This window comes from Gymnoscopelus microlampas, assembly GCF_963454915.1.
Source record: "Gymnoscopelus microlampas genome assembly, chromosome: 21".
NCBI classification, from domain to species: domain Eukaryota; kingdom Metazoa; phylum Chordata; class Actinopteri; order Myctophiformes; family Myctophidae; genus Gymnoscopelus; species Gymnoscopelus microlampas.
The window spans coordinates 34,805,028-34,832,009 of NC_139958.1; the positions used below are offsets into that span (position 1 = coordinate 34,805,028).

The 26,982-nt window shown below is 43.3% G+C and overlaps 1 protein-coding gene across 2 annotated transcripts in view; it reads left to right on the forward strand.

Annotated features, from left to right (window-relative positions):
• The window catches only part of LOC311038071 (ephrin-A5b-like), a 96,142-nt gene extending 69,376 nt beyond the window's left edge, over positions 1–26,766 (forward strand). Inside the window, exons 2-5 of one of the 2 annotated variants that reach the window (XM_084047382.1) lie at positions 9,450–9,742; positions 22,048–22,113; positions 22,254–22,340; positions 24,817–26,766. In XM_084047382.1, the coding sequence (XP_083903508.1) occupies positions 9,450–9,742; positions 22,048–22,113; positions 22,254–22,340; positions 24,817–24,938 (568 nt within the window). In that variant the 3' untranslated portion in view covers positions 24,939–26,766. The remainder of the gene's footprint in view (positions 1–9,449; positions 9,743–22,047; positions 22,114–22,253; positions 22,341–24,816) is intronic. The other variant, XM_084047383.1, reaches the window with a different exon arrangement.
• Positions 26,767–26,982: the final 216 nt, after the last annotated feature.

Consider the following 26,982-nt stretch of genomic DNA (forward strand, 5'->3'; position numbering starts at 1 on the left):
AACATCATATGTCCAAAACTGTTTCAAACTGATTCAAATAAAAAATGGCAGATCTACAAGCTCAAAACGCGCCGCGATTGAGCTTGTAGCTCCTCTATTTTTGACAAAGTAAGGCATTCATTTAACCCATTTTGGGCGGGAACCCCTATTTGTAACTATATACCTTTCAGGACCCCCAAGACCATAGCAACAACAACCCCTTTTTGGGTTCTTGTTGCTATGTACATTATATAGCAACATGCATTTGTTGTCATTTTTGAATAAATATATATATTTTTTAATGTTTTTCAGAAAACGTAGGCATTTTTTGTAACGGCCTCAGGTCTTAATGGGTTAAGTTCAAATACGGAGATACAAGGTTTCTGCCTGACCGCAACGATACACACGAATGAATGAATGAACGAAACGGTTTATTTGTCTGAAGGCTCTTATTTGTCTATCTGTCTATCTGTCCGTCTTAGTCTCTCGCCCACTCTCTTCCCCCTCTCTGTTCGCAGTGTTTGAGGTTTCTTCCAACAAACAGCAGTGTGCTTTCAATCTGAAGCCCATTACTCACCTCCCCCTCTTTGTTCCCCCGAAACAGAGAGAGAAAGAGAAGAAAAGAACACAGAGAATTGTCTATATTTTACAGCCCTTCTTTTTCCCATCTCCTCCTGCTGTCGACGCCCAGTCTGTCTGAACACTTGGCAGATACATTATGTGTTTAACCCGTTAAGGCCCGGAACGCATCCGTGACATATTTTTGATTTCTTTGGGCTATTCAAAAATAGCAGATATACAAGCTCGTAGCGTGGAGATCTGCTATTTTTGAAAAATCGTGACGATTTGTGCAATTTTTTTTTTTTTCAAGCGAACATTTGTCTCTCAAATCTTTGCTTTCTATTTGTGAGATTGGGGGGGGGGGGGGGGGTCCGCGGCCAAATACATATAATTTTGGGTGGTCCTTGACATGAAAAAGTTTGAGAACCACTGATATTATAGCAACATTGTTAGGATTTAGAAAACATTTTGTAGAATCGGCATCGGGTCTTAATGGGTTAACTGGCGCGTATGTTGTGTGTGCGCGTGCGTGTGTATCTGTGCACGTGCTTGTGTGTACGTGTGTGTGTGTGTGTGTGTGTGTGTGTGTGTGTGTGTGTGTGTGTGTGTGTGAGAACATCTACGTGTGTGTGTGTATATGAACAGATGAGCAGATGTGTGTATATAATTAGCCAACAAGGTAATGATGGCTTTAGCGTGGCTGGATGTGGGACAGCTTCCCAGAGGCAGAGCAGTGAGTGATGGGACAGGTGGAGGGGGACACAGTCCTCCCATCCCCGCAGGCAGACACACAGATACACCCCCCCCCCCCCCATCTGCTATAACACCACTGCCTCTGGACAGAATGACCACTGCCAAATTACCCTTTGCCCCCGCAAAGAACTCCCCCCCCCCCCCCCCCCCCAGATCAGGGGCTTTCCAGATTTCTCCATGCCACCATGGACCCCCAAATAGCTATAGCCTCTGGCTGCGGCCCCCCGATTTGTGAAATGGCTTTCAACAAAAACAAGAAAATGGAGAAAATAGCCGATCTAGACTAGGTTTGTGACGCATTCGTGAGCTTGTAAATCTTCTATTTTTGCTACTTTTTTTTGTGCTACTTTTGAATTTGAATTGAAAGTTGAAAGTCAATTTACTATTTTAGATTTTTGTATACATATATTTTTTGATTATATATTTTTATTTCCAATTTGCTTCCCTCGCGCCCCCTGGTGGCCCCCCTGGGTGCCACAGCCTCCACCTTGAACACCACTGTCCCTATTGCAGTGGTTCTCTAACCTTTTCAAGGACCCCCAAATTGATATGCATTTGGGCCACATTTCCCCATAAGAGAACATTTGTGTTAATCTAAATTATTCAAATTTCCAAAACAGCTCACGTAGTGGTGACATAATCACGACATAAAACGGCCTCAAGTGTATTATTGCTTAGGAAATATGTTAAGCGGAACAAAACACTCCATAAAATGGAACAGCGAACGGTAAATGGCTGAATTTTATACAGTGGCTACACAGTAATGGCCTTTGAAAATAAAATAAAAGAAGCATGGAGGGAGTACACAGTAAAATGTGTTAATTTTTCCATTTGTATCTCAGAGAGAGAGTACAAAATGTGTATGAGAGAAGAGGTGGAAAAAAAACATACTGTCCCTGCTTAAACCACTACTTTTTTTTTTAAAGAGGACAGTCTTCTTTGCTCTTGTTTCCCCTGTAGTTGTTGGAAGATGGTGGGATGCTTCATGTGGTTTGTCTGCAGTGAAAGTGTCTTCTCTGTTCTCTCCTTTTGTTGTGCAACCCTGGGAAGCTGCCCCGGGTTTGACCTAACTGTAATCATGAGTTTGAGAAAACAACAGTGAGGACAGCTCTCTCTCCCCCACTCTCTCTCTCTCTCTCTCTCTCGCTCTCTTACTCTAACCCTATGGCTCTCCTTTCTTTCCTTCTTAACTCCCACAGTACCTGTAGGCGAGAGAGAGAAACGGAACAGATGGGGGTTTCGGGTTAAGGAAGGGAAACAAGAGGAGAGAGAGGGGAATTGAAAGGGGGGGATTATAAAAAAAGGAGTGTACTTTTGTTTCCGAGTCCCAGTCCCTGAATTCATTGATAAGCCCCCTCTTAACTGTCTGTGAGTAATTTAGCCAATCAGGCATCATTAATCCCCACAGACAAATAGAATTAGGATTTGATGGTTGTTGTTTCCAATGTGTAGCCGTTACACGCTCATTACGGCACGAATTCAAGTGACAGATTGACCTCAGACAGTGGTGGAAAGAAAGTAACTAAGTACAGTACATGTACCCAAGTACACTATTTGAGTTTTTTTTCCTTTTTTTTTCCTTTACTGGAGTGTTTACAATTTTACAATTTACAACTCCACTACATCTCAGGGGCAAATATTGTACTTTTACTCCGCTATAGTCATTGGAAAACTTAAGGGTTTTACTTTGAAGTTTTTGATTATTACAAAACATACATTCACCACTTCCCTATATATATACTTTGGCTATATGAAAATAGCTGATCTACGAGTTCACAATGCGTCGCATCTTGTGAGCTTGTAGATCGGCTATTTTCAAAATATTTTATCCATTTTTAAAATGGGGCATTGTGCATAATATGTACTTTTACTTTTGGCACTTAAAATAAATGTTCATGCCAATACTTTTGTACTTTTACTCAAGTCAATTTTGAATGCCAAACTTGTAATTCTAACGGAGTATTTATACATGGTATTGATTTACTTCAGTAAAACATGTGAGAACTTCTCCCATCACTGGCTATTAAGAGTTAGAGCCACACCGTCTCATGATAAAGTTTAGCCAGAGTCTTTCTTTCTTTCTTTTTTTTGCCTCCCACTGTTGAATAATTGCACCTTCAACAAGATTCAATGCCACGACATTGTGCTGCACTCTGATTAAATGAAACACAACTGTTTCGTGGCCTTGATGAGCGTGCTGAAAGCTTAATGACTCTCTGAATAGCTTTAAAAGTACAAAGCCACTTCGGGGGAAATGATTGAAAGATCGTATCTGCAGCGAAATGGAGAAATCTCAACACCAAAAGATTTATTCTGGTATTTGGAAATCCAGAATATGTGTGTGTGTGTGTGTGTGTGTAGCCCCCAGTCTACCTGTATGTTAGATCTCCCAAGAACTTAAAACAAAACAGTGTGTCACGATCCTCTAGTCCCATTTCACACCTCCCAGTATGTATTTCATCATATCCATCGCCCAGCAGAACCCTTAGATCCTCTGACACTAGTATTCTCTCTTAGCTGCTCCAAAGACTAGAACAAAAAAAAGAGCCATCGATGGAGAAGCATGCTTTTAACTATTTTTGGTCCTAACCTTTTGGAACAGCTACTTGCTTTATGAAATGTTGCAATGTATAAACAAAAGTTTGATTTGATTCCTGTTTTGTATCGAGCGCTTGGCCAGGATTTATGTGTACACCCCCCCCCCCCCCCACACACACACACACACACTACCTGTTTACTGCATTTCACCAACATCTGGCAGTAATTCACGCCATCATCACTTTTACAACCCCCCCTGAACCCCCCCCACCCCCCACCCCCAGTCCATAACTCCCATCAGAGCAGCGTTCATTACAAACTCCTCCTCCATTTAATCCTTGCTAATCTTGAGGGTTAGTCCCGGGGCAGGGCTCGATTTGCTGGGGGGGAGGGAGGGGGTGAAATCCATGCCTCTGCTTTAGATATCCCCCCTCTGGTCATTTCATTTTTTATCCATGCTTTGTGGTCAGACTGATTTAATACATTCATGCATTTCCTTTGGAAAATGTAGACGGATATGTTTGAAATGTACGGTTTGATAATATCACAATTTAATTCAAGCACGTCGAGCTGGTAAGATCGTCTGTTTTCGCTACTTGTGCGACAAAAGTATGTGAGGTTGACATGTAAGTGGTTAACCAGCATCCGTATTCTGGGGGAGAGCATTCACAGAAAATCTGATGGTTGCGAACGCGTTCGCAAGCTTGTAGATCAGATATAAAGTTTAATGTAGAGCTGAAAACAGAGAAAGCGCTAGTATAGAGCCCTGAGGGACGCGTAAGTGGTTAAGAAAACGCCCCCCCCCCCCCCCCCGTACAAATGGAACCGCTGATTGACAGCCGAAGGCTGACATGCAGATAGGCGCACAAGTTTAAACATGGTGTTAAAGGCTTAGCGGAGAAAATGCCAGAGAGAGCCGGACACAAAGCAAAGAGGCTACTACTAGCCCCCACAGCTCTGACTTCTGCCGGGGGAGGAGGAAATGATATTGTGAAGCCGCTCGCCCCCCCCCCCCCCCCACCCCCCTGTCACTTATGGTATCTGTTGATTGGCTCAGGAAAAAACGGAGGCTATACTGACGGAAGCCATGCTGGGTTCCTCCTCCGCCCCGGAGGCTAAAAAGCTGCTCCGCCGCCGGAGAGAGAGCCTGAGAAAAGAGGAAGAAGGAAAACAAGGCCTTGGGTTTCATGTTTGACCACCACGCTATAATTAGAGAGAGAGAGGGAGCTGGGGAGGGGGGGGGGGGAGAAAAGATGAGAATTTTGGCTGACGACTACGCAGGACACCCACACACACACACACTTTTGAACACATGCGCGTTGTAATATCCACTCTGAGAGCGTACACACATTTTAAACACACACACTGTAATTTCCACTCTGAGAGAATATTTCGGGTTCATTGGGTTCCGTTTGTACGCCGTCTGAGTTAAATTAACACTGAGGTTTTCAATGCGCCCCCCTCCCACCCACTAACACACACACACACACACACACACACACACACACACACACACACACACACACACACACACACACACACACACACACACACACACACACACACACACACACACACACACTACACACACACTACACACACAACCACACACACACTTCTCACTCCTCCATGGCCCCAGCACACCCAGTAGGACCACCACTAATCCTACAGCACATTTGCAATCCGTATAACGACAACCTGATACCCCCAGCAGGCCACAAAGCAAGCACGCACGCACAAACACACACACACACACACACACACAAACGCACACGCATGGCCGCGCACGCACATCGGCCGTTATGCTGCTCACGCCTCCCCCAAAGCCTTTGACTTGTACGTGTCAGCGACAACAGCTGTGCCACACTGCCGCTGTTCCCTCTCTCTCTGCCTGGCCTGCGATCAGCTCCGTTATACCATAACCCAGCCTCCGGGCTATAGGCATAACGCACTGATCCAGGGCCAGTGAGGGTCCCAGATCGTCTGGAAAGAGCGAGTTCTCCCAACACGTTCGTTCACACATACACACTAGCACACACCTTTTGTATTGCTATACTCGCGAGGACATCAGCATTTTAATAAGCAGACTTTTTCCGTACGAATTACATATTTACCCCTTAAACCCATATTTTTTTTAATCCTAAAGCCGAAAATAGCCGATCTACAAGCTCACAACGGGTCGCGCTGCGACCCGTTGTGAGCTTGTAGATCGGCTATTTTTGGCGCATGATACTGGCGCGCGGCTAATAATAAATCAACCATAACTCCGACCTCCTAAACCTAACCTCTAAAAATGCCAAATCCCAACCCAATCTTTTCCGAACCGTAAACCTACCTCATAAAAATCCAATTTTAACCATAAAACGTCCGTGTCACTAGTGAGGACCGGGAAAATTGTCCCTCGCAGTGTCTTATTTCTCAAATTCTACTGTACTTGTGGGGACTTTTGGCACTTAAAAGCATAGTAATACAAGTCCGCGCACACACAGACACACACATACACGGCGCTCCAGTGAGGTCACCCGTATGGGATCATCGGAGCTCTGCATGCTCAGACACGGTCCGCAGCATGTCTCCCCCCGGCGACCCTCTCGCTGTGTCAATGAACAAGAGGCGGGGTATTGAAGATATCCGCAGCATGTCAGTGATACCGAAGCCGCCGCGGGGCCATTAGAGGCTGCAGGGGAACGGCGTATATATACCGCACCCGTCCCGTACCCAGCCCCAATCTGTCTCCGCTAAAAGCTTCACGAATGCAACCTTATATCGTTTGGCTTGTTGGGGCCGAAACCTTGTATCTCCGTACGTCCAACTTTGAATGTTTTTTGTTTGTTTTGTCAATTAATGCCCTACTTCCTCGCGGTAAGAGTGGCGGGGCAAATGTAGCCGAAATAGCCTACGTACAAGCTTTATTTCCGCTACTTTTGAAAGTGGTTACGTGTGTCTCTGGATTTGTATGACTATTGAACCCATGAAAAGTGTTAACTAGAGCTTGTGACTAAATAATAACCACGCTGGACCTATTGGACCACAGGTTCTTTTTTATTTTTATTTTACATTTCCTGACAAGTAATGGTTTTGGTTCATACAAGGTTTCCACACAAAGCGACTAAAATGCAACCTTATATGGTGCCTATGGGATTATGTGTTTCCAATCACTCTCCCCAGGAATGAATACCTGGCATATCTTCGCCTTGTGTCTTTTCGCCTCCCATCATCTCCTGACCACTCAGTTTACAGTAAACACCAGGCACGGGGGGAAAAAAAACCCCAAAACACAGAGAGGCCTGAGAACGAGCCTTATTTTCCCAGACCTTTAAGAGATTCCACAAGGGGCTCCTACATCAGCTTGTCATATTGGACTAATGAAAATCTCATTCTTTGGAGGGATCCTCTCGAAAGCTGCTAACGGCACATGCTAACCAGGGGATTAGCCCTGTAGCGCTTGGGGACTTTAATTTCAGCACCAGCATAAGTCACTGCCGCCCAGCGCGAACATTGATATATGGCTTAGTCCTGACTGGTGGTGGTGTGGCGTAAGAGATTTCGCGAGGGTGGGATCGGGTCGAAGGGGGGGGGGGGGTCTCACGAGAGGACCGAGATGATTGAGAGTGACATGATGAGACCCTGTAAGCAAAACCAGAGGAGCGGTACCCGGGATGTATCTTTTCATTGATTTGTGGCGTATCTGTCTTCAATGTGTCCTGTCAGTCAAAGCACATCTGTTAACTTTTTGTGTTGCCTGAAGACAACGGGGGCCCTGTGGTGCAACACCTTAAAGAATGATCCTTTTGTCAGCGGCTCTGGAATGAACTTGGACTTATGAGAGCCGTATAATGTATAGTTTTTAGAGAAGCGGGTCGGTGTCGGTGTCTGTGTCTACGGTTTGAATCACCGGACGGGTCACCCCGCTGTCATCAAGGAGGGGGCCCTTGAGCGACCCTTTGCTGCTCGGTGCACAACAGCGGGCGACTGATGGTGTTCAAGCGTCTCACAATAGTGAATATTGTCGCTGTCTGGCGACAATAATTCATAGCAAAAATATTTGATGACCAAATTAGGGATGCCTGGTTGAAACTGCCAGGCGATAAGAAGCGGCCTGCTAGCTCCTCATGCATTGAAGGAGGCATGAGCCCAGTTCTAGGCTCTCCCTAGGCTGGCAGAGGGAGAGTAGCGCCCAGGATTACGTGGGCATTTGGCACTGGGTGAAAAAATGGGTTACAAAATCGTGGGATGAAAAATGTTGTTAAAAAAAAGAGGCCAGGCCTTCCCCCTTTGGTGAAAAGTAACCGTTTTAGACGTTCATGAGAAGATAACGTTTCCGAAAATCGTTCCGCCATCAAACGTGTCACATTGATATTGATCCGCCGCCCTATATTAGATTAACCGGCGGCGTTTTGCTGACGCCACACGAAAACCAATTCATCCATTGACTTGTTCATTGCAAATGGGAGCCACGGGTCACTTTGCCTGCTGCGCCGGTGTCCTTCGTATCAAAGTCAATTTTATCTGACTTATTATATTGCACGATTATACAGATTAAGTACATTTACTCAAGTACTGTGCTTAAGTACAATGTTGAGGTGCTTTTACCTTACTGAAGTATTTCCAATTTCCAATACTTTTACTTCTACTCCACTACATCTCAGAGGCAAATATTGTACTTTTACTCCACTACAGTTATTTGAAAACTTTAGTTACTCGTTCCTTTGCAGATATAAATCATTCCGTTATAGAACATACATTAACCACTTTAGCCATATTTTATACCTAGGCTATTTGAAAATAGCCGATCTACAAGCTCACAACGCGTCGCATCGCGACGCGTTGTGAGCTTGTAGATCTGCTATTTTCAAACATTTTAGTCCTTTTACTTTTGGTACTTTAAAGGTAGGGTAAGTGATATTTTTGGTTAAAACAAAAGGTATTTTGTTAAAAGGTTAAAATACTATATTCTGATAGTAATCATTGCTATACAGTGTTTTTTCAGTAACAGGAGTTTCCCCGTCTCTCCAGCTCTTTAATAAACAGAAAATACATTTTCCGGTAGGTGTCAAAATCTCAGCCAATCAGGAGAAAGTACCCATTTTAAGCTTAATTTGTATAGTGTTCCAGTTCTAATTTTTGCCTGCTCATTTCTTAGTGTCATCACTTCCAATTTCACTTGTTTAATCTATATCCTGATTGAGTTCTCTATCCTGATTGGATAAAATTGTAAATGAAACTGAAACTGAAACGAAAATGCATTTTCTGTTTAATAAAGAGGTGGAGAGACAAGGAGACTCCTTTTACTGAACAAACACTCTATAGCAATGAGTACTATCAGAATATAGAGCTATTTAACACTTATTTTAACCAAAGCAAATCACTTACCCTACCTTTAAGTACATTTTGACACCAATACTGTTGTACTTTTACTCGTGTAAATTTTGAATTCCGGACTTTGACCTGTAACAGAGTACGTCTACATTGCAGCACTGATACTTTAACTTAAGTAAAACATTTGAATACTTTTTCCACCACTGCGCGCACACACAAGTCCAAAATACGCTTTGTGACACCGTTCCTCAACGAGCACGCCTCTCTCTCTGTTTTCTCCTTTTTGTTGTGTCACACAGGTTTTACCGGGGCGACTACCACATCGACGTGTGCATAAACGACTACTTGGACGTCTACTGTCCGCACTACATGGACCCGGTGCCGGACGAGCGGGCCGAGCGCTACGTCCTCTACATGGTGAACTACGACGGCTACAGCTCCTGCGACCACACGGCCAAGGGCTTCAAGCGCTGGGAGTGCAACAGGCCCCTGTCGCCCAACGGGCCGCTCAAGTTCTCCGAGAAGTTCCAGCTCTTCACCCCGTTCTCCTTGGGCTTTGAGTTCCGCCCAGGCAGAGAGTACTACTACATATGTGAGTATTATCGCGGTGGTGTGTAAAGCATGGGTTCCCAAAACTTTTCAGCCCGCAAAACCCCAAAAATAATGCGGGAATTGACTCGCGACCCCACCTAAACCTGGAGGTCATTTATGCACACGAACTTGCACGTTCGGTGCACATTTGTAATGTATTAAAATGGTAAAATGTACCATTTTTAGATTGTATTTCATCCATTCTGTTGAATTTAAAATAAAATAAAAAATTAATTCGCGACCCCACCGTCAGTCTCCCGCGACCCCAACTTTGGGAACCCCTGGTGTAAAGTAACTTAAGTACATTTACTCAAGTACTGTACTTAAGTACAATTTTGAGGGACTTTGCTGGAGTATTTTCCAATTTCATTGCTTTTACTTCTACTCCACTACATCTCAGGGGCAAATATTGTAGTTTTACTCCACTACAATTATTTGAAAACTTTAGTTGCTAGTGACTTTGCAGATATAAATGATTAAGTTATAAAACATACTTTAACCACTTTAGCCCTATTTTCTACCTAGGCTATTTGAAAATAGACAATCTACAAGCTCACAACGCATCACATCGCGACGCGTTGTGAGCTTGTAGATCTGCTATTTTCAAACATTTTAGTACTTTTACTTTTGGTACTAAGTACATTTTGATACCAATACCTTTGCACTTTTACTCAAGTAACTACATTGCAGTATTGATACTACATTGCAGTATTGATACTTTTACTTTTTCCACCACTGCTAACGTTACAGTACAGCTGTGCTGTATTCGTGGGCGAAAAGAGGGAAAACATAAAATTCCCTCTAGGGTGTTCAAAGTTTATACAGTTGTACATAGTTACATGGTGGTTGCTAAGGCATCTACAGTATGCTGTCAGAAAAGCTTTATTCCCAAAGCACATGCAGTATATTTAAAATAAAATAATAAAACGGAAGACGGCAAGACATTTAACATATATATATGGCTATGCATTTATAAAAAGAGCTAACGGAGAAGCCTATTCCATTCCTGGTCAAAAACGGCTAGCTTTGTGGAAATTAGAACCAGAGTTTTGAGCTAATCCTTCGACAGATCAAAATCTGCTTTTGTCGAAACTAACCCACCGTATATAGATCAAGAACACCGCACATGCTGCATGTATTCGCCGGTTGAATAACACCATTGTGAGAGGCCTGCGTAATGCGGATTTAAAGAGCATATTTTGAATATGGGACCGCGCATAACGTGTCAGCATAAAAAATGTCCGACATCAGTGTTTTGCGCCCTCACATCATCACACCACACTTTGAAGATTTGAACCTATGATTTGGGCACCAACTTCTGGTGCCAAAGCATTCAACCATGCGGGAAAAAACAACATCAATGTAATGACTGATTTATACATTTCTTGGCTACGCGGCATGTTGCGCCCCGAAAATAGCTGCTCTACAAGCTCACAAGGACGTTGTGCTGAGACGTGTCGCGAGCTTGTAGATCAGCTATTTTGGTTGCGCGACACCGACACGCAACTAGAGCACAAATCACCCTCGAGGACTTTTGTTTTGCAAGTCTCTGCAATGAGGGCTGACACCAGCCGGAGGGAAAAAGGCATCACTACCGTTGAGGTCTTTTCGCATTCTGGAGAGTGTTTTGTTGCCGAGTGTGGCTGGGCTGGGCTTTTCTCCTGCTCGTGAGAAGCATCTGGTAAACAAGCCTCTGGGAAGCCATGTTTTTTTTACAGCTGAAGCCGTTCTGCCTGGAGGGGACGAGGCTAAAGAACACACAACACCAGCGCCACACTCCATGCCACATTTAGCTGATTAATTTCTGTTCCACGGTGACCTAAATGAGGCCAACTGGCAGATACTGTAAGCTGAAATACCTAGTAGGATTGTCCACATTTAAAAGAAAATGGACAATCTACAAGCTCACAACACGTTGCAGAGTGACGCTTTGTGACCTTGTAGATTGGCTTATATTTTCACGATGTATTTTTGATATATTTTTAAGTATAAAATAGGGCCAGGATGATATCTAGTCTCATATCACCATATTGATGTAATGTCAATATATTGCCCAGCCCTAATACTTACTTCACCAACATTAAAAGGAAACTGCTATGTAAAATCCTGAGTGCTACTTTACAGTAAGTGTTAAGTGAATAGTTTTTTGGCTAACACCAAAAAAGGGTTGTTGAAAAAGTTAAAGCTCTATTCGTAATCATTGCTATAGACCGTTTTGTTCAACCACAGGGGTCTCTGCGTCTCTCCAGCACTTCAAAAGAACAGAAAATACGTTTTCAGGTGGTTTGCCAATTTCATCCAATCAGGAGAGAGTACCCATTTATCAGCTTCAATTTTATATGGTTCCAGTTTAAATTGCGCGTCTGCTGATTTCTTTGTGCCATCACTTCCAATTGCACTTGTTTCTCCTGTATCCGGTATGTGTCGTCTGTCTCGATTGGATAAAATTGTTATCTCAACCTATAAATGCGTTTTCTGTTTACTTAAGAGCTGGAGAGACAGGGAGACCCCTGTTACTGAAGAAAACAGACACTCTAGTCTGCAGCAATGATCGCTATCAGAATATATAGCCATTCAACAAGAAAATATCACTTACTGCACCTTTAACTTGGAAAGTGTAACCTTACTACCTTATTAAGTCATGACTTGGCTAGAATGTGTGTGTGTGTGAGCACAGAACAAAAATGCCGTCGTTCCTCGACCATAGATATATCAGATATGATCCAGTGTGGGAGAGAGAAGTGCTAGATTGGGGAACACGAGTCGAGGGAAAATCTCGAAACTTTCCCGCTGCATTCCCTCTTAAGCCTAATTTATACTCGCACGGCTGGTGTTGCATGGCATGCCGTAAATAGCCGATCTACAAGCTCACAGCGCGTCACGTTCGTGACGCGCTGTGAGCTTGCAGATCTGCCATTTACTGAGCACGACTGACACCGGCACGCAAGCATAAATCAGGCTTTACAGAGCGTGTAGAGCCTCACACGCCTCCAAACCCGCAACATGTGATTCGGAGTAACGGTCTGACGAATTGGCGGTCCTCAAAGACGCGATGCTTTGGTTGGCCGATCTGACCGGGATCTGAGGATATTTCTTTTCCACTGAATTAGGTGAAATGGTGCAGGGCTTTGGCATCTGTGGGCTGGTAATTGACTTAAACCCCGGGTTAACTGACAGGCGCTCCACTTAATGTGAAATTGAGTCGAGATGATGTTCGCGGAGGCCTTTGATGATAGATGGTCATGTATGTAGTTAATGTACAGTGTAGAGCATCCAGAGAGGGAGAGAGAGAGAGGGAGGTAGAGATATGTGCAGACAGTCCATATGGCCTGGAGCCATTTTCTGTCAGTGACTCAAATTTGTGAGTCATCTGTCAGATCTTTGTTCAACCAAATACCCTGGGTCTGTCTGTCTTTCTTTCTTTCTTTTTTCCTTCCTTTTTCTCAGGAACACAGAGTCAGACCCTACAGTATGAAATAACAAACAGCTCGTATAAAAAAAAAACAGAGCACTAGGTGTAGAAACAAGACACTCCACACACCACCAGCATCTTCTGAACTTTCGCCCTGGCTGTTTTTCTGAAAGATCGCATAACTCCAGCACGGGGTGGTGGGGGGGGGGGCGGCTGTTGCGGGGGACGCTCTTACTTGGAAGTGAAAATTTGACATCATCGTTTTGTGTGTTAAGTAAGGTTTCCGCGAACCCTCGACTGCTTGGGGAGTTTGGGGAAAATACATTTGACATATTTATGCTATCATATATTTATCATTATGTTTTATACACGGGGAATTACGCAGTCAAATCCTCTGTGTCAATTGAGGTATTTATAACTCAGAGAGAGAACGACCGAGTTAAATTCACTTTAATGTGCCGTGAAAATAAAGTACCTCATTCCTGACAGGAACACACAATTTACATATTTTTTTCCCCCCACCAAGATGACAGTAAAAATATGTTGATCCGAACAAGCTGGTTTGCGTTACAGTAAACCGGCGCGCTCTCTCTCTCTCTCTCTCTCTCTCTCTCTCTCTCTCTCTCTCTCTCTCTCTCTCTCTCTCTCTCTCTCTCTCTCTCTCTCTCTCTCTCTCTCTCTCTCTCTCTCTCTCTCTCTCTCTCTCTCTCCGGCGTTATCGGCAGGCAGCATCGGGAGTTTGCGGTGTCCGTGTCATATTGCATGTTTGCCATGTGTCTGACACAACAAAAGAGGAACACAGTGGGTTGATAGTTAATACCAGTGTTGTACATGCAAAGCGGGGTTGGGGGGCATAGTGTGAACTGACAATGACATAAACGATGTCCGCTTGTCTCACCCGACGAACACAGACAGTCCTTTGTCCCCCCCCCCACCCGCCTCTGCGCTGATAGTCATATTCCCTTCGGGCGGGGGGGGAGGGGGGGGGGGATCGAAGTCAAATGGATGACACCTGTGGTTGGCTGACAGGCTCGGCGCTTTTTTACAGGAAGCGTCCCATCGTGTGTGCTGGTTGGTTCTCAATGTCGGGTTCTGGGGCCACTATAGGGTCCAAACGGTCCCTTTTTACAGGTCCCCAACAACGAGAGTCTCTCAGAGTTAAATGAACACTGAGGATTGAACAGTGTCGACTGGGTTACCGGTGTAGTTTAGTTCAGTTCCTCAACCTTTTTAATTTCAAGGGCCCACTAGTTGAATATGCATTATAGGCGTAAAGACCCTGGACTACACTGTAAAAATCCTCAGTGTTACTTTAAAAGTGTACAAAGTGTACAAATGGAACCCAGTTGACCCTTAAGGGCCATTTACACTGAGCACTATAACGATCGTTCACCATTGTATTTTTCTTATAGTTGGCGTGAACTCTGCCATCCACTTGACTTTTTAAACGATTTTTAAAACTATATTTTTATAGTTATGGTGTAAACTTTACGGGTCAGACTTGTAAGGGTCCATTTGGACCCCTGGTGGTCCCCGGACACTTCATTGAGAAATAGAGGCTTACAGCATTGGTTCTCAAAGTGGGGTCCGGGGACCCTCAGGGGTCCTTTGGGGGATACCAGGGGGTCCCCAGCAAAATTTGTTAATAAAGCGTCCCAATCATTTTAACCCCTTTATCCATACTTTATACTTTTGCTATTCAAAAAATAGCAGATCTACAAGCTCATAGCGCGGCACTATGAGCTTGTAGATCTGCTATTTTTGAAAAATCTTGAAAATGTGTGCAAAACATTTTTAACACAAATCTTTGCTTCTGGGGGTCCCTGGCACACAACATATTTTCAGGTGGGGGGTCCGCGTCCACCATACATATCCATTTTGGGGGTCCTTGGCACGAAAATGTTGGAGAACCACTGGGCTTACAGGAAGCCGCCCTAGTGGGATCGGGGGGGGGGAGGGGCGAGGGCACAGGCAGGTCAAAGGTCATCGGAGACTTGACAACCCGGGGGCCTGAACCGGGCCGGGGGCTTTTCTGGCGGTCTCGGAGCCGTGCATGTTTTTCTAATAGAGCGGTGAGCGGGTCACAAAGAGAGGGGGAAGTCTGATCCTAATCTCGGGGGATAGAAATCCAATTTTGCGAGGAGACAGTTGAGAGTCTGGCTCTCCCTGTGTGAGAGAGATGACTGTCTCTCTTGTAAAGCCCCCTTCCTGCTTCTAAAGCCCAGGTCCCCCTCTCTCTCTCTCTCTCTCTCTCTCTCTGCCATATGGAGAGAGACGGACCTGGCTGCATCATTATTATGACTCAAATGATAAGCCCCGTTACGCTGCTGATTATTGTAAAGCCCAGCCATTAATCACAATTATTACCTAGTAGTGCAGTAGCCCGTTATCGGAGTACTTGGCCAGTCCATGACATCAGTCGGATCTGGAGTATGACATCAGTATCACAGTATGACATCTGTGAACTCCATATTTGGGCATTGACCGAGTACTATGACATCGGTCACATATATATGGGCATAAATCACAGTACAGATATTTATAGATATAATTTATAGATTATTAAAATGACTACACTATTACATTACAAACATACATTTTAGACAAACCTGGAAACTTAAAAGGAGCTGCTTTTATGTGATAGGCTACTACAATTCCAGGATCAAGCCCTTTTCCAGTGATGACTTTTGGAGGAAAAAGAGGATGTTATAATGTTCTTAATGCCTTTTGGTGCTCATTGTGTTTACCTGTGCCTTTTATATTTGGTCAACTAGTGTGATTTCTGTGTTCCTCTGCGTGCCTCATGAAGAGAGAGATGGATTGTACTAATATTCTGGTAATATCAACTCTTGTGCAATGGTGAGGAAGTTGAGGGCAAGGTGCAACAGCTGGCCAAATAAGATGTTTGAGTGAATTGCCAAGTTCCATGATTACATATTTGTGAAACTTTTATAGTCAAGATTAAGAATGACTTTGGATAAATTGCCCTCTGCGTATAACTTCCTTGACATGAAAAAGTTTGAGAACCACTGCTCTATCTCTGAAAATTCAAGATGGAGGTCCAAGGCCGTGGTAAAAAAAAAGTTTGCGAAGCACACCGACATTGATAATGCTAACATGCTAACGGTGGCCCAGACAGTTTGTGCTGCCGAGCTCCTCCCGGCTGAGGTAAGAGACCAAAGTGCTTTGTTCCCAAAGATAAACTGATCCTCACAAGGCAAACATCTGATCCCTTGGTATTTATATCAGCCTATGTCTAATTCACCGCACAGTCACACCAAAGCCTTGGGTTACATGCTATCTGAGCCTGTGTGTGTGTGTGTGTGTGTGTGTGTGTGTGTGTGTGTGTGTGTGTGTGTGTGTGTGTGTGTGTGTGTGTGTGTGTGTGTGTGTGTGTGTGTGTGTGTGTGTGTGTGTGTGTGTGTTTATGTATGACTTTCTGTAGTGTGTGTGTGTGTGTGTGTGTGTGTGTGTATGGTCGGTGTATCTGCACTTTCAGGCAAATGTTGCACTTTTTAATCCACTACATTTCTTTGATACCTTGTGCTACTTTGCCGTTTGAGATCAACAATATAAAATATAATAAATTAGGATGTATTACCATTAGAGCTTTCTAAAGATTTATCACAGTTTAACTGTGATTCATTATGATTAATCACCGTTTATAAATATGCCCAAAATATTCCCAATTTCTCCGTATATTATTGTGGGAACGGAAAGATAAATGATGTCAGATGTACATGTTTGTCTATTATGACATAAGATAAGACTATATTGATCCCTGTCCAGCAGTTAGGCAGTTAAAATAAGCCCCTCCTTGGCCAGCTGCAACAACACGATGTATCAATAAAATCATCGTTGCTGTCGGGCAGAAACCTCATATCTCCATATTCTGACTTTTTGTGTTTAGTATGAACAAACTACTTGATCATACTACAGCGTCGCACAAGAGTATAAAGTAGTAGATCTACAAGCTCAAAACGCGGCGCGAAGCGGCGCGTTTTGAGCTTGTAGATCTGCTGCTTTTGCCATTTTTGAATTTGAATCCTGAAAAGTAACAGTTTTGGACAGAAGTTTTCCACCCGACAGAGACGTTATAAATTCAATAACGTCATTTTATTATTCTGAAATGGACCATTCATCTGTGCTTTCATGTAATTTACAATGCAGGTTTTGAATACAGAACTAACTTAACAGTAACAGAGTATTTCTACTTTTCGTTAACCCATTAAGACCGGGAACGCATCATCTCTGTCATTTTAAGATTTCTTTGGCTATTCAAAAATAGCAGATATTCAAGCGCAGTGCCGCGCTATGAGCTTGTAGATCTAACTTGTAGATCTGCTATTTTTTGAAAAAGCGTGAAAATTGCTCCAGATGCAAAGATTTGAGTTACAAATGTTCGCTTTAAAACATTTTTTTTTTTTCACGATTTAGAAAGAAATAACAGATCTAAAAGCTCATAGCGCCGCGCTATGAGAATGACAGAGATGCGTTCCCGGGTTGAATGTGCTTAAATCAAAGATCAGTCCTCCTTTCATCCACCACTGACACAGCATGCTGGAAGACATGACTAATGCTGCATGGATCAAGTGTTGCAGCTGGTCATGCACCTTTTAGTACATTTGGTTCCATTCGTACACACACTCTAAGCACTGATTTACGCTCGCTTCGCCAGACGGGTTTTTCGCACACCCAGGAACAGCCGATCTGCAAGCTCACGATGCGTCACACAACGTGGCGCGTTGTGAGCTTGTAGATCGGCTCTACGAAGTCGGTCGCGAATCGCCATGCGCCAAACGTATAGATCGGGTATCGTAGTTCAAATGAACTCTCAGGGCTTTGTTGTGTACAGTAAGTAACAGAGGAGAGAGAGGGAGAGAGAGAGACCAGATGTATAATTCACTCCCCCCCCCCCCCCAGAAGCAAAGGTTTGAGTTACAAATGTTCCCGATTTTTGAATAGCCAAAGTATAATAGGTTAAAGTGGTTCAAAAGTATTGTGATGCTACATTAATACATTTCTGGAACCCCCCCCCAAGGACCCCCACTTTGAGAACCAACTCTACAGTAAACAGAAAAAGTAGTAGGTCGGGGCAAAATTTGATCCAATCAGGAGAGAGAACTCACACAGGATGCAGGCTAAACGAGTGGAACTCTCCCCTGATTGGAGGAAAGTGGTGTCCTACCTTTAAAATGTATTTTGTGTTTGAATAAAGAGCTGGAGAGACGGGGAAGACCCCTGTTACTGAACAAACACTTATATATATATATATATAGCAATTACTATCAGAATATAGAGCTTTAATTTTTAACAAAATACTTTTTTTGTTCAATATCACTTAACAGCACCTTTTTACTCTCAGAATTGTACGGTGTAACAAACAGAGTCATACAATGAGAGATAGAGAAGTTCCAGCCACTGTCGGGGTGTGTGAGCTAAGTTACTCGATACTTGCTGACACAGACAGAAGCGACGTGATTGACCCCCCCCTCCCTTCCCCATCGCTTTGCCCCGTCTGCTGCCTCGGTTCCTATATCATAGCTGTTGGGTAGAAACCTCTTATCTCCATATTTATGTTTTTCTATTCTGTAAATTAACGCCCTAGTTGATCATACTGCGGCGTCTACAGAAAAGCATCGGAAGCAGCAGATCCACAAACGACGCGTTGTGAGCTTGTAGATCTGCTACTTTTGCTATTGTTTTTTTTTGTTTGAATCCTGAAAAGTAACAGTTTTGGTGCTTTTTGAGGTTTCCACCCCTTGCATGTCCAAAACTAACTTTTCAGGAAATGTTCAAAAAAGGGTTCCAATGTAGTTATTATTATTTAGTCACAGTCGCGGCATCGTGTGAGCTTGTAGATCGGCTGTCTTCGCTACTTTAACTCATTCACTGCCAGAATTATTTCTGGCCGCGTTTGAACACTGCCAATATTTTTCATTGAAAAAAAAAAAGTACTCAGGAGCCGAGATACAGAATTTTTAAGTTTTAAGTTAACAAGGAAGTGGATGGGAGTCTATGTCTTCGAAAAATCATATCTCCTTGGTCTTTGGGTCAATGGACAGAAGTCGTTTTAGTCGTTCTAGGCAGAGAATGAGTTAAAAAAAAGATTTGCACACATTTTCACGATTTTTCAAAAATAGCAGATCTACAAGCTCGCGGCGCGGCACTCGGTGCCGCGCCGCGAGCTTGTAGATCTGCTATTTTTGAATAGCCCAAAGAAAATCTCAAAATGACACACGGCTGCTGCGTTCCCGGGTCTAAACGGATTAATTTACGCCAAAAAAAGAAAAAACGCACAAAAGTTGAAACGTGGAGATACGAGGTCTCCGCCCCCCCCCCCCCACCCCCCCGCCCCTTGGCAGCGGCCATAACTCTCATCATCGGGTTCTAAAGATGATTTTTATCTTGTTTCATAGCCGCCCCCGCCATCTGATAAGTGCCTTTGAAATGTGAGCCTAAGTCTCCGTCCTGGAACGGCATGGAGGGAATTCTGACCCGGGCTTTTTTACTTTTATCAGGAATTTATTACCGCTGGTGGAAGAATCCGTCCAGTGAAAGTAGCTGTGGAGCAGTGATATAGTGATCCTCCTGTGTGTACGCAGATGTGCATAGTTGTGAATGCACAGGCACACACACAGTCGCACACACACACACACACACACACACACACACACACACACACACACACACACACACACACACACACACACACACACACACACACACACACACACACACACACACACACCAGTGGTGTAAAGTAACCAAGTACATTTACTCAAGTAGTGTGTACTTTTTTTTTAAACAATTTTGAGGTACTTTTACTTTACTGGAGTATTTCCAATTGTCTATACTTTTACTTCTACTCCACTACATCTCGGAGGCAAATGTTGTACTTTTACTCCACAACAATTAAAAGTATTTGAAAACTTTAGTTACTTTGCAGACAAAGTATTACATTATAAAACACACATTAATCACTTTAGCCTTATTTTATACCTAGGCTATTTGAAAAAAGCCGTCTACAAGCTTGTAGATCGTCTATTTTCAAACATTTTAGTACTTTTACTTTTGGTACTTTAAGTACATTTGGATACCAATACTTTAGTTCTTTTACTCAAGTACATTTTGAATTCCAGACTTTTAACAGAGTACTGTACTTCTACATTGCAGTATTGATACTTTTACTTAAAGGTGTAGTGAAATGAAAAATATGTTTTTCACACTTTTAGAGCATATCCGTGGCCATCATATGGGCATACCTAACAATAGATGCCAAAAAAAATGTAAAAAAACAATTTTTGTGAATTTTTACATCTAAAGTCCCTAAAAAGCCAATCTTAATTACTTCCTGTAAACGAAAACGTGCTGCGTGATGACATAATACAGCCTTCACGAATATAAATGAATCTTGATTACATGCACCTGTTTGATTCCCATAGCTGCACGTTCTTCAAACACAGCTGATTTTAATTACAGAGATACTGTACTCCGTTTTGAATCTCATTGAAGATGAGTGTATTACTCATTTTAAACTTCATCTGCACACTAAAATATGTATCTGAAAACATTATAGGTTCGAAATAAGCCAGGTAGTAGCAAACGTGCTTCACTGGCCGTCTCTCTCTCACTTGTAAACAAACACTAGCCGTGTGCCAGCACGGCTGAAGTGATTGAGATCCAACGTCCCATAGCCTGAAGGGATGGGACCTTCTGATTGGTTTAGAGTCGTTGAGCCAACGTTTCGGGCTGAACCTTCAAAATAAAATGACCGAAAATGTCACTTCAGTGCGTCTTTAAGTAAAACATTTGTGTACTTTTTCCACCACTGACTAGGGCATTAACAGAATAATCGAATATTCGAATATTCGACTATCAAACCGACTATTCGACTATCAAACCACTATTCGATTATTCGATAAAAAAAATAAAAATAAAAAAAAGTTTTTTTTTTTTTTTTTTTAATATATATATTTTTTTAGTGGCTTTTCTGCAGCAGACACGCAGCTGTGAGCTCTGGTGTGACGTCAACTCGCATTCCTTGAGTCCAGTCATCAATGTCATTGAAAAAAAAAAAAAAAAAAAAACTTTTTATTTTTTTTATTTTTTATTTTTTTATTATTTTATTTTTTATAATCAAATCGATTAATCGAATATTCGAATACTTATAGGTCGAATAATTCGAATACTAAAAATCACTATTCGTGAATGCCCTACCACTGACACACACGCACGCAAGCACACACACACACACACACACACACACACACACACACACACACACACACACACACACACACACACACACTGTACATTCACACAGGGGTGGGTGTGTGTGTGTGGGTGCGTGTGTGGCCGGTAAAAGCAGTTTTGAGCGACTGGTCGGGCAACAGGAAGTGACAGAGGTCAGGTTAAAGGTGCTCATGAACAGACCCCAGAGGTCGGGGGAGCAAGGGGTCAGAGAAGAGCACGGCAAAAAAACAGTCAGAGATTTTCAATACTTTTAATGTCAAGGACCCCCAGTTTGATATGCATCAGGCACCGACCCCCCATTAAACATTTTCTCTGAAAATGGCTCTCGTCCTTCGGTTGACCCTTACCGGTCAATTTGGTTCCATTTTTACACTCTCCGATTTACAGACCTGTAAAGCTCCATTTTGTTGCCATTACTATCAATAATTGAGAACCTTCCAGAACCCATTGTTCTATTTCGAGACGCGAGACGCAACATGTCGTGGAATGCAACCGAAATGCTGGAGGTGACCTTGGAAGAGTCTTGTTTTTGTTTTGGTGAAGTTGGATCTGTGAAGGACGGGTTTTTCAGCATTGTGTCAAAAGCCATGTCGGAATGATTTCTATTCTAATACAGTGTTTGGTGTTTTTGTTTGCAGCCTCGACTATTGACGACAGGGGTAGAAGGAGCTGTCTTCGTCTCAAAGTGTTCGTCAGGCCTGCGAGTAAGTGGATTTCCAGGAGAATATTGCATTCTGTATTCCATAACCATTCTCTTATCCATTCTCTTCTGTCGCGTCTGGCCTCCAAAGTGAATGACGTCTGACTCGTCTAATCTTCACGTCTCTGCTTTCTCCTCCTTTTGGTGCAGACAATTGTGTGAAGAATTCGGTGACCGTGCAGGAAGGCGTCGATTTTGACGAGAGGATTCACAATTCCCTAGAACCTCGAGGTTTGTATTGTGTTGTTGTTAAGGCTTGCCTTCCTGGTTGTGCACCATTGTGTGTGTGTGAGACTGCTTGTTTTTTTAACTGTATGTTTGTACTGTACAGCAGTGGTGGAAAGTAACTAAGTGCTTGTACTCAAGTACAATTTTGCACTGCTGTACAGTATGTATTTCCGCACTGACACTTGTGTATGTGTTGTTTGTGTGCCCGCATGTGCATGGAGAGCATGTCTGAACTGAGATTTGCACGGTGCAAGGGCATAACAAACACTCCGTTGTCTCTCGGAAATCTAAACAGATTCTGATGTCCCTGATTGTTCTCCCAGAAAGGAAGGGAATGGTTTCAAAGACCGAGCGCATCCATACCTGGCTTTGACCCATTTAATCCGGGAAAGCATCTGTGTCATTTTAGATGTATTTTTTTTTTACTACATTTTTTATCCCATGATTTTTGTAACCCATTTTTTTCACCCAGTGCCAATTATCTAAGTCATTCTGGGCGCTACACTCCCTCTGCCAGCCTAGGGAGAGCATAGAGCCGAGCTCATGCCTCCTTCAATGCATGAGAGCTAGCAAGCCGCTTCTTATCACCTGACAGGGGGGAGTTTCCCTGGTTGGACGTAGCGTGTGGAAGGAACACGTTATTCCAACCAGTTCCTTTCCCCTCCATCAGGCGTCCCCAGCTGACCAGGGGGAGGCAGTATAGTGACCAGGATTACTGCATGTTTTTGTGAGGGTACCTACCCTAGGGGACACGGGGAGAACATGCAAACTCCACACAGAGAGGCCCTTTCGCCAACCGTCATTTTAGATTTCTTTGGCTATTCAAAAATAGCAGATATACAAGCTCGTAGCGCTGCACCGAGTGCTTGTAGATCTTTGTAGATTTTCTTTTAATCGTGAAAATTGGTGCAAATCTTTGAATTATAATATTTTTTGAAACAACATTTTTAACTCGACTCAAATTCTGCATGGGGGTCTCTGGAACATAATATGTTGAGATGGAGCAGCCAAATACCTATCATTTTGGGGGTCCTTGACATGAAAAAGTTTGAGAACCACTGATATCATAGCAACATAAGTTTTTTTCAAAACAACTGTTAGGAGGTAGCATCGTTTGTAGAATCCCCCAACAAATGTTTGCTTTAAATATATATATATATTCAAAGATTTGCACAAACTTTAACGATTTTTCAAAAATATCAGATCTACAAGCTCATGCCGCGCAAAGAAACTTGTAGTTCTGCTATTTTTGAATAGCCCAAAGTATAAAATAATGGTTAAAGTGGTTCAAATCTAAAATGACAGACTTAATGGGTTAACCCATCCTAACTGTTAGGAGCAACGGGGCAGCTACTGAGCGGCACTCATGGGAGCAATTAGACATTCTCAGAGTCTCGCTCGAGGGAGACTTTGACTCAGCGCTGGGCTCGAACCGGTAACTTTCCGATTCCCAGGCGGCTGCTCTTCCCTCCCCTGAACCGGTAACAGTCAAAACACATGATTCAATATTTCTGCCTTGGCTTCAAACCAGGAACCTTTCTCGTGAGAGAGGGCGAATGTGAAAGCCTATACAGTGGCCACAGAAATATTGTAGTTGCTAAGCTACTAGTACAGTCACTCACAGAGAAAATTGATGTGACAACTCTCTTCGCCTATTTCGTGTTTAAAGGGATAGTTCACCCTCAAAATGACTTTTTTTTCCTATCGATTAGTCACCCCATGGAGACTTGAATTCATGGATATTATATATTTTTTTGTCTCATTCCTAAGCCAATAATTTGATGACAGGCAGCGGTTCTGGTAGGAGACACAAAGAGTCTCCTTTGTGTCTCCTAGCGGAACCGCTGTCTACCGGTCCTCTGGTCTTCAAATTATTGGCTTAGGAATGCGACGAAAACTATCAAAAAATATCCATGAATTCAAGTCTCCATTGGGTGACTAATCGATATAATTTTTGGGTGAACTATCCCTTTAAGAAACTTGAATTCTCACAATTTCAGTTTTTAGAAACGCAAGCATGTCATACCCATTAAAAACATTTTTTATACCATATAAATTGGTTAAAATCTACGTTTAGAGTATGTTAATAGAATAGAGTAACACATAACTAACACAACGGTGGCTGTTGGAGGTGGTCTCTCCAACTGACATTTAGATCCTCCTGTCGGGTAGGACGCCTACTGGTTGAAAAGCAGTATTGCATGAAACTCAAATGGCAATAACTTGCCTTTCCCAAACATGCTCTACGTCAAAGCTAAAGAAATTAAATGCATTTAAAAACACTTAACGCAGGGGGACCCTTATTCTAACCCCGGGTAGGACGCAAACGTTATGGATTGCGGCGTTAAATGACAAAAATGAACGTGCAGAATCATATCAATGTCCCAGTTTGTTAGTTTAAATGAATGCATGGCACACTTCTATCTCACCTTTTTAACGCTAATCATCCTTTTTCTCCTTTTCATCCGTTCCCGTCCAGACGATACGAGTCACGAGTCGGCCGAGCCCTCTCGGGGAGACGTCAACTCCGTGGGCCGCCTCCAGACCTCCCTCCTCCAGCTCGGCGCCCTGCTCCTCCTGGCGGCCATCTTGTCTTCATAGCACACTCTGGTTTTCCCCGAGAGATTTTTTTTCTGGGAACGGACTGTCCTGATTGGACCACACAGGCCACCCCCCCCCCCCCCCCCCCCCCCCCCCCCCCCCCCCCCAATCCCCCCCTCCCCCCCAAGGAGCACTTTTAAAAGAAAATAAGAAAAAGAAAGGAGGAGAAGAAAAAAAAAGATTGAAAAACTTGTCAGACAATCTCTCTCTCTCTCTCTCTCGGTGGAGGAGAGGTATAGGGACTTCCATGGGAGAAGCCTTTTCTTTTGTTTGTGATATTGGGAAGAGAATTGCCAATTAGTGTGTCCTTTGCTTTCCGGCGGATGCCAACGGTCACGGTGTCCCAAATCAATTAGCTTTGGGTGACTCACCTTCCGTGCCCCCCCCCCCATTATATTAAACATACACACAATCATGCTCCCAGGTGTACACAAAATACAGCCTGGTTTTTAATGCTTCGTAGTAAGACTGTGTTGTGTGCAGAAAATAGCTGATCTATAAGCTTGTAGATTGTCTATTTTCGGTGCGCGACACCTTCGTACGTGTGCGTAACACAGAGGGGAACGTTTACACACGTTCTGACAAACAGCCACACACACACACACACACACACACACAGTAAATTCAAACACAGACATTAAACACAATCATGGCATCGCTAACAGTCTAACCAGAATGCATCAGAAGCGTAACCCTAGTAGTGCGATGGAGTCTTACAACAACAGTGGAAGACTACGGGAGCTTTGAACCAGTCCTAAGACTGATGAGATCAGCCTACAATGGCGAGGAGAGAAAAAAACACAACCTAACAACGACCACGATTACTGACCTACTGGCCAATGGAAAGGAAAGAAAGGACACCTTGTTACGTTTTTGAAGAGCCTCTTGTTGCCGCCGGAACAGAGCGAGCCCCGACGGACGGACAGGTAGAACTTTGCGCTCAGGAGAAGCGGAATGGATTTTTTTGTTATCTCACAGACTGTGTGCATGGAGGATCCTCTTGGAGAGGAATGAGAAAGAGAAGTTTTAAAAGAAGCACTCACGTTTTTAGTACTTTGTGTTCAGATATAGGAGGTGAACCTTAGCGATCGATTAATGTATTTTTTTCCCCCTTTTTTTTCTTTTTTTTTAACGAGTCACGTAATTCAAGTGTAGCAGCCAACACGGGTGTATATGCGAGAGGAAGTGTAGAAGTCGATGACGGTATTTTGCCAGGCAAATGTATTTTCCTATTTATTGTGAGGTCCTTGTGCTTTGTTTCCTCTGTTCTGATTTCATCTCTGTAACTACAGTACGGTAGAATATTGTTCTAACAAGATACACTCCACACCCACACCATTTTAGGTAGATCATATTGCAAAAGGTTCATTTGATACAATCTTGCAGCATATTGTATACAATATCTGTACCTGTTTGGACTCAAAGCTGAGTGAAATAGACAGATTTTACTTGTGTTTTAACCCAGAAAAATAATTAATCTGATGTGCTATCAGGGTGTAGAAATCTTATATACGTATTTGTGTTTTGTATTCGTCATAATGAAAGGCACACAATGTATAAGTCTGTTTGTTTTACTTCTTAGCGTTACTTTTTTTTTTTTGCTAATAATTGCCATAACACAATTACAATTATGTATATACAGACAAATTTCCTACAAAATTCAGGGATATGTCCATGCTTAACGTGACTTAAAGCAGCTTGAAGGTTTTTTTTCGTTTTTTTTTTTTTCGTTTTGTGATTGGCGTATTACTTCCTCATGTTAAAACAGCACAACGTTTCAGTGGCAGGCAGGGGTTCAGTGACAGTGACCGCGCTCCAGAGCAGAGACCCCGCGGTGAGGGAGGGGGGGGTGGGATAGGGGCGTGATTCGGTTGCCCGCCCTTTGATGTCGTGTAAAGTGGCGTCCGCGACTCCACACAGACTCTATACCGGGGGGCACCCTCGCACAGGTTATTTCTGGAATGAAAAATCGACCACCAACAGAGATGGAAAAAAAAGGGGGAGAGAGGGATAGACGGGAGTGAGAGAGATAGGAGGAAGGGGG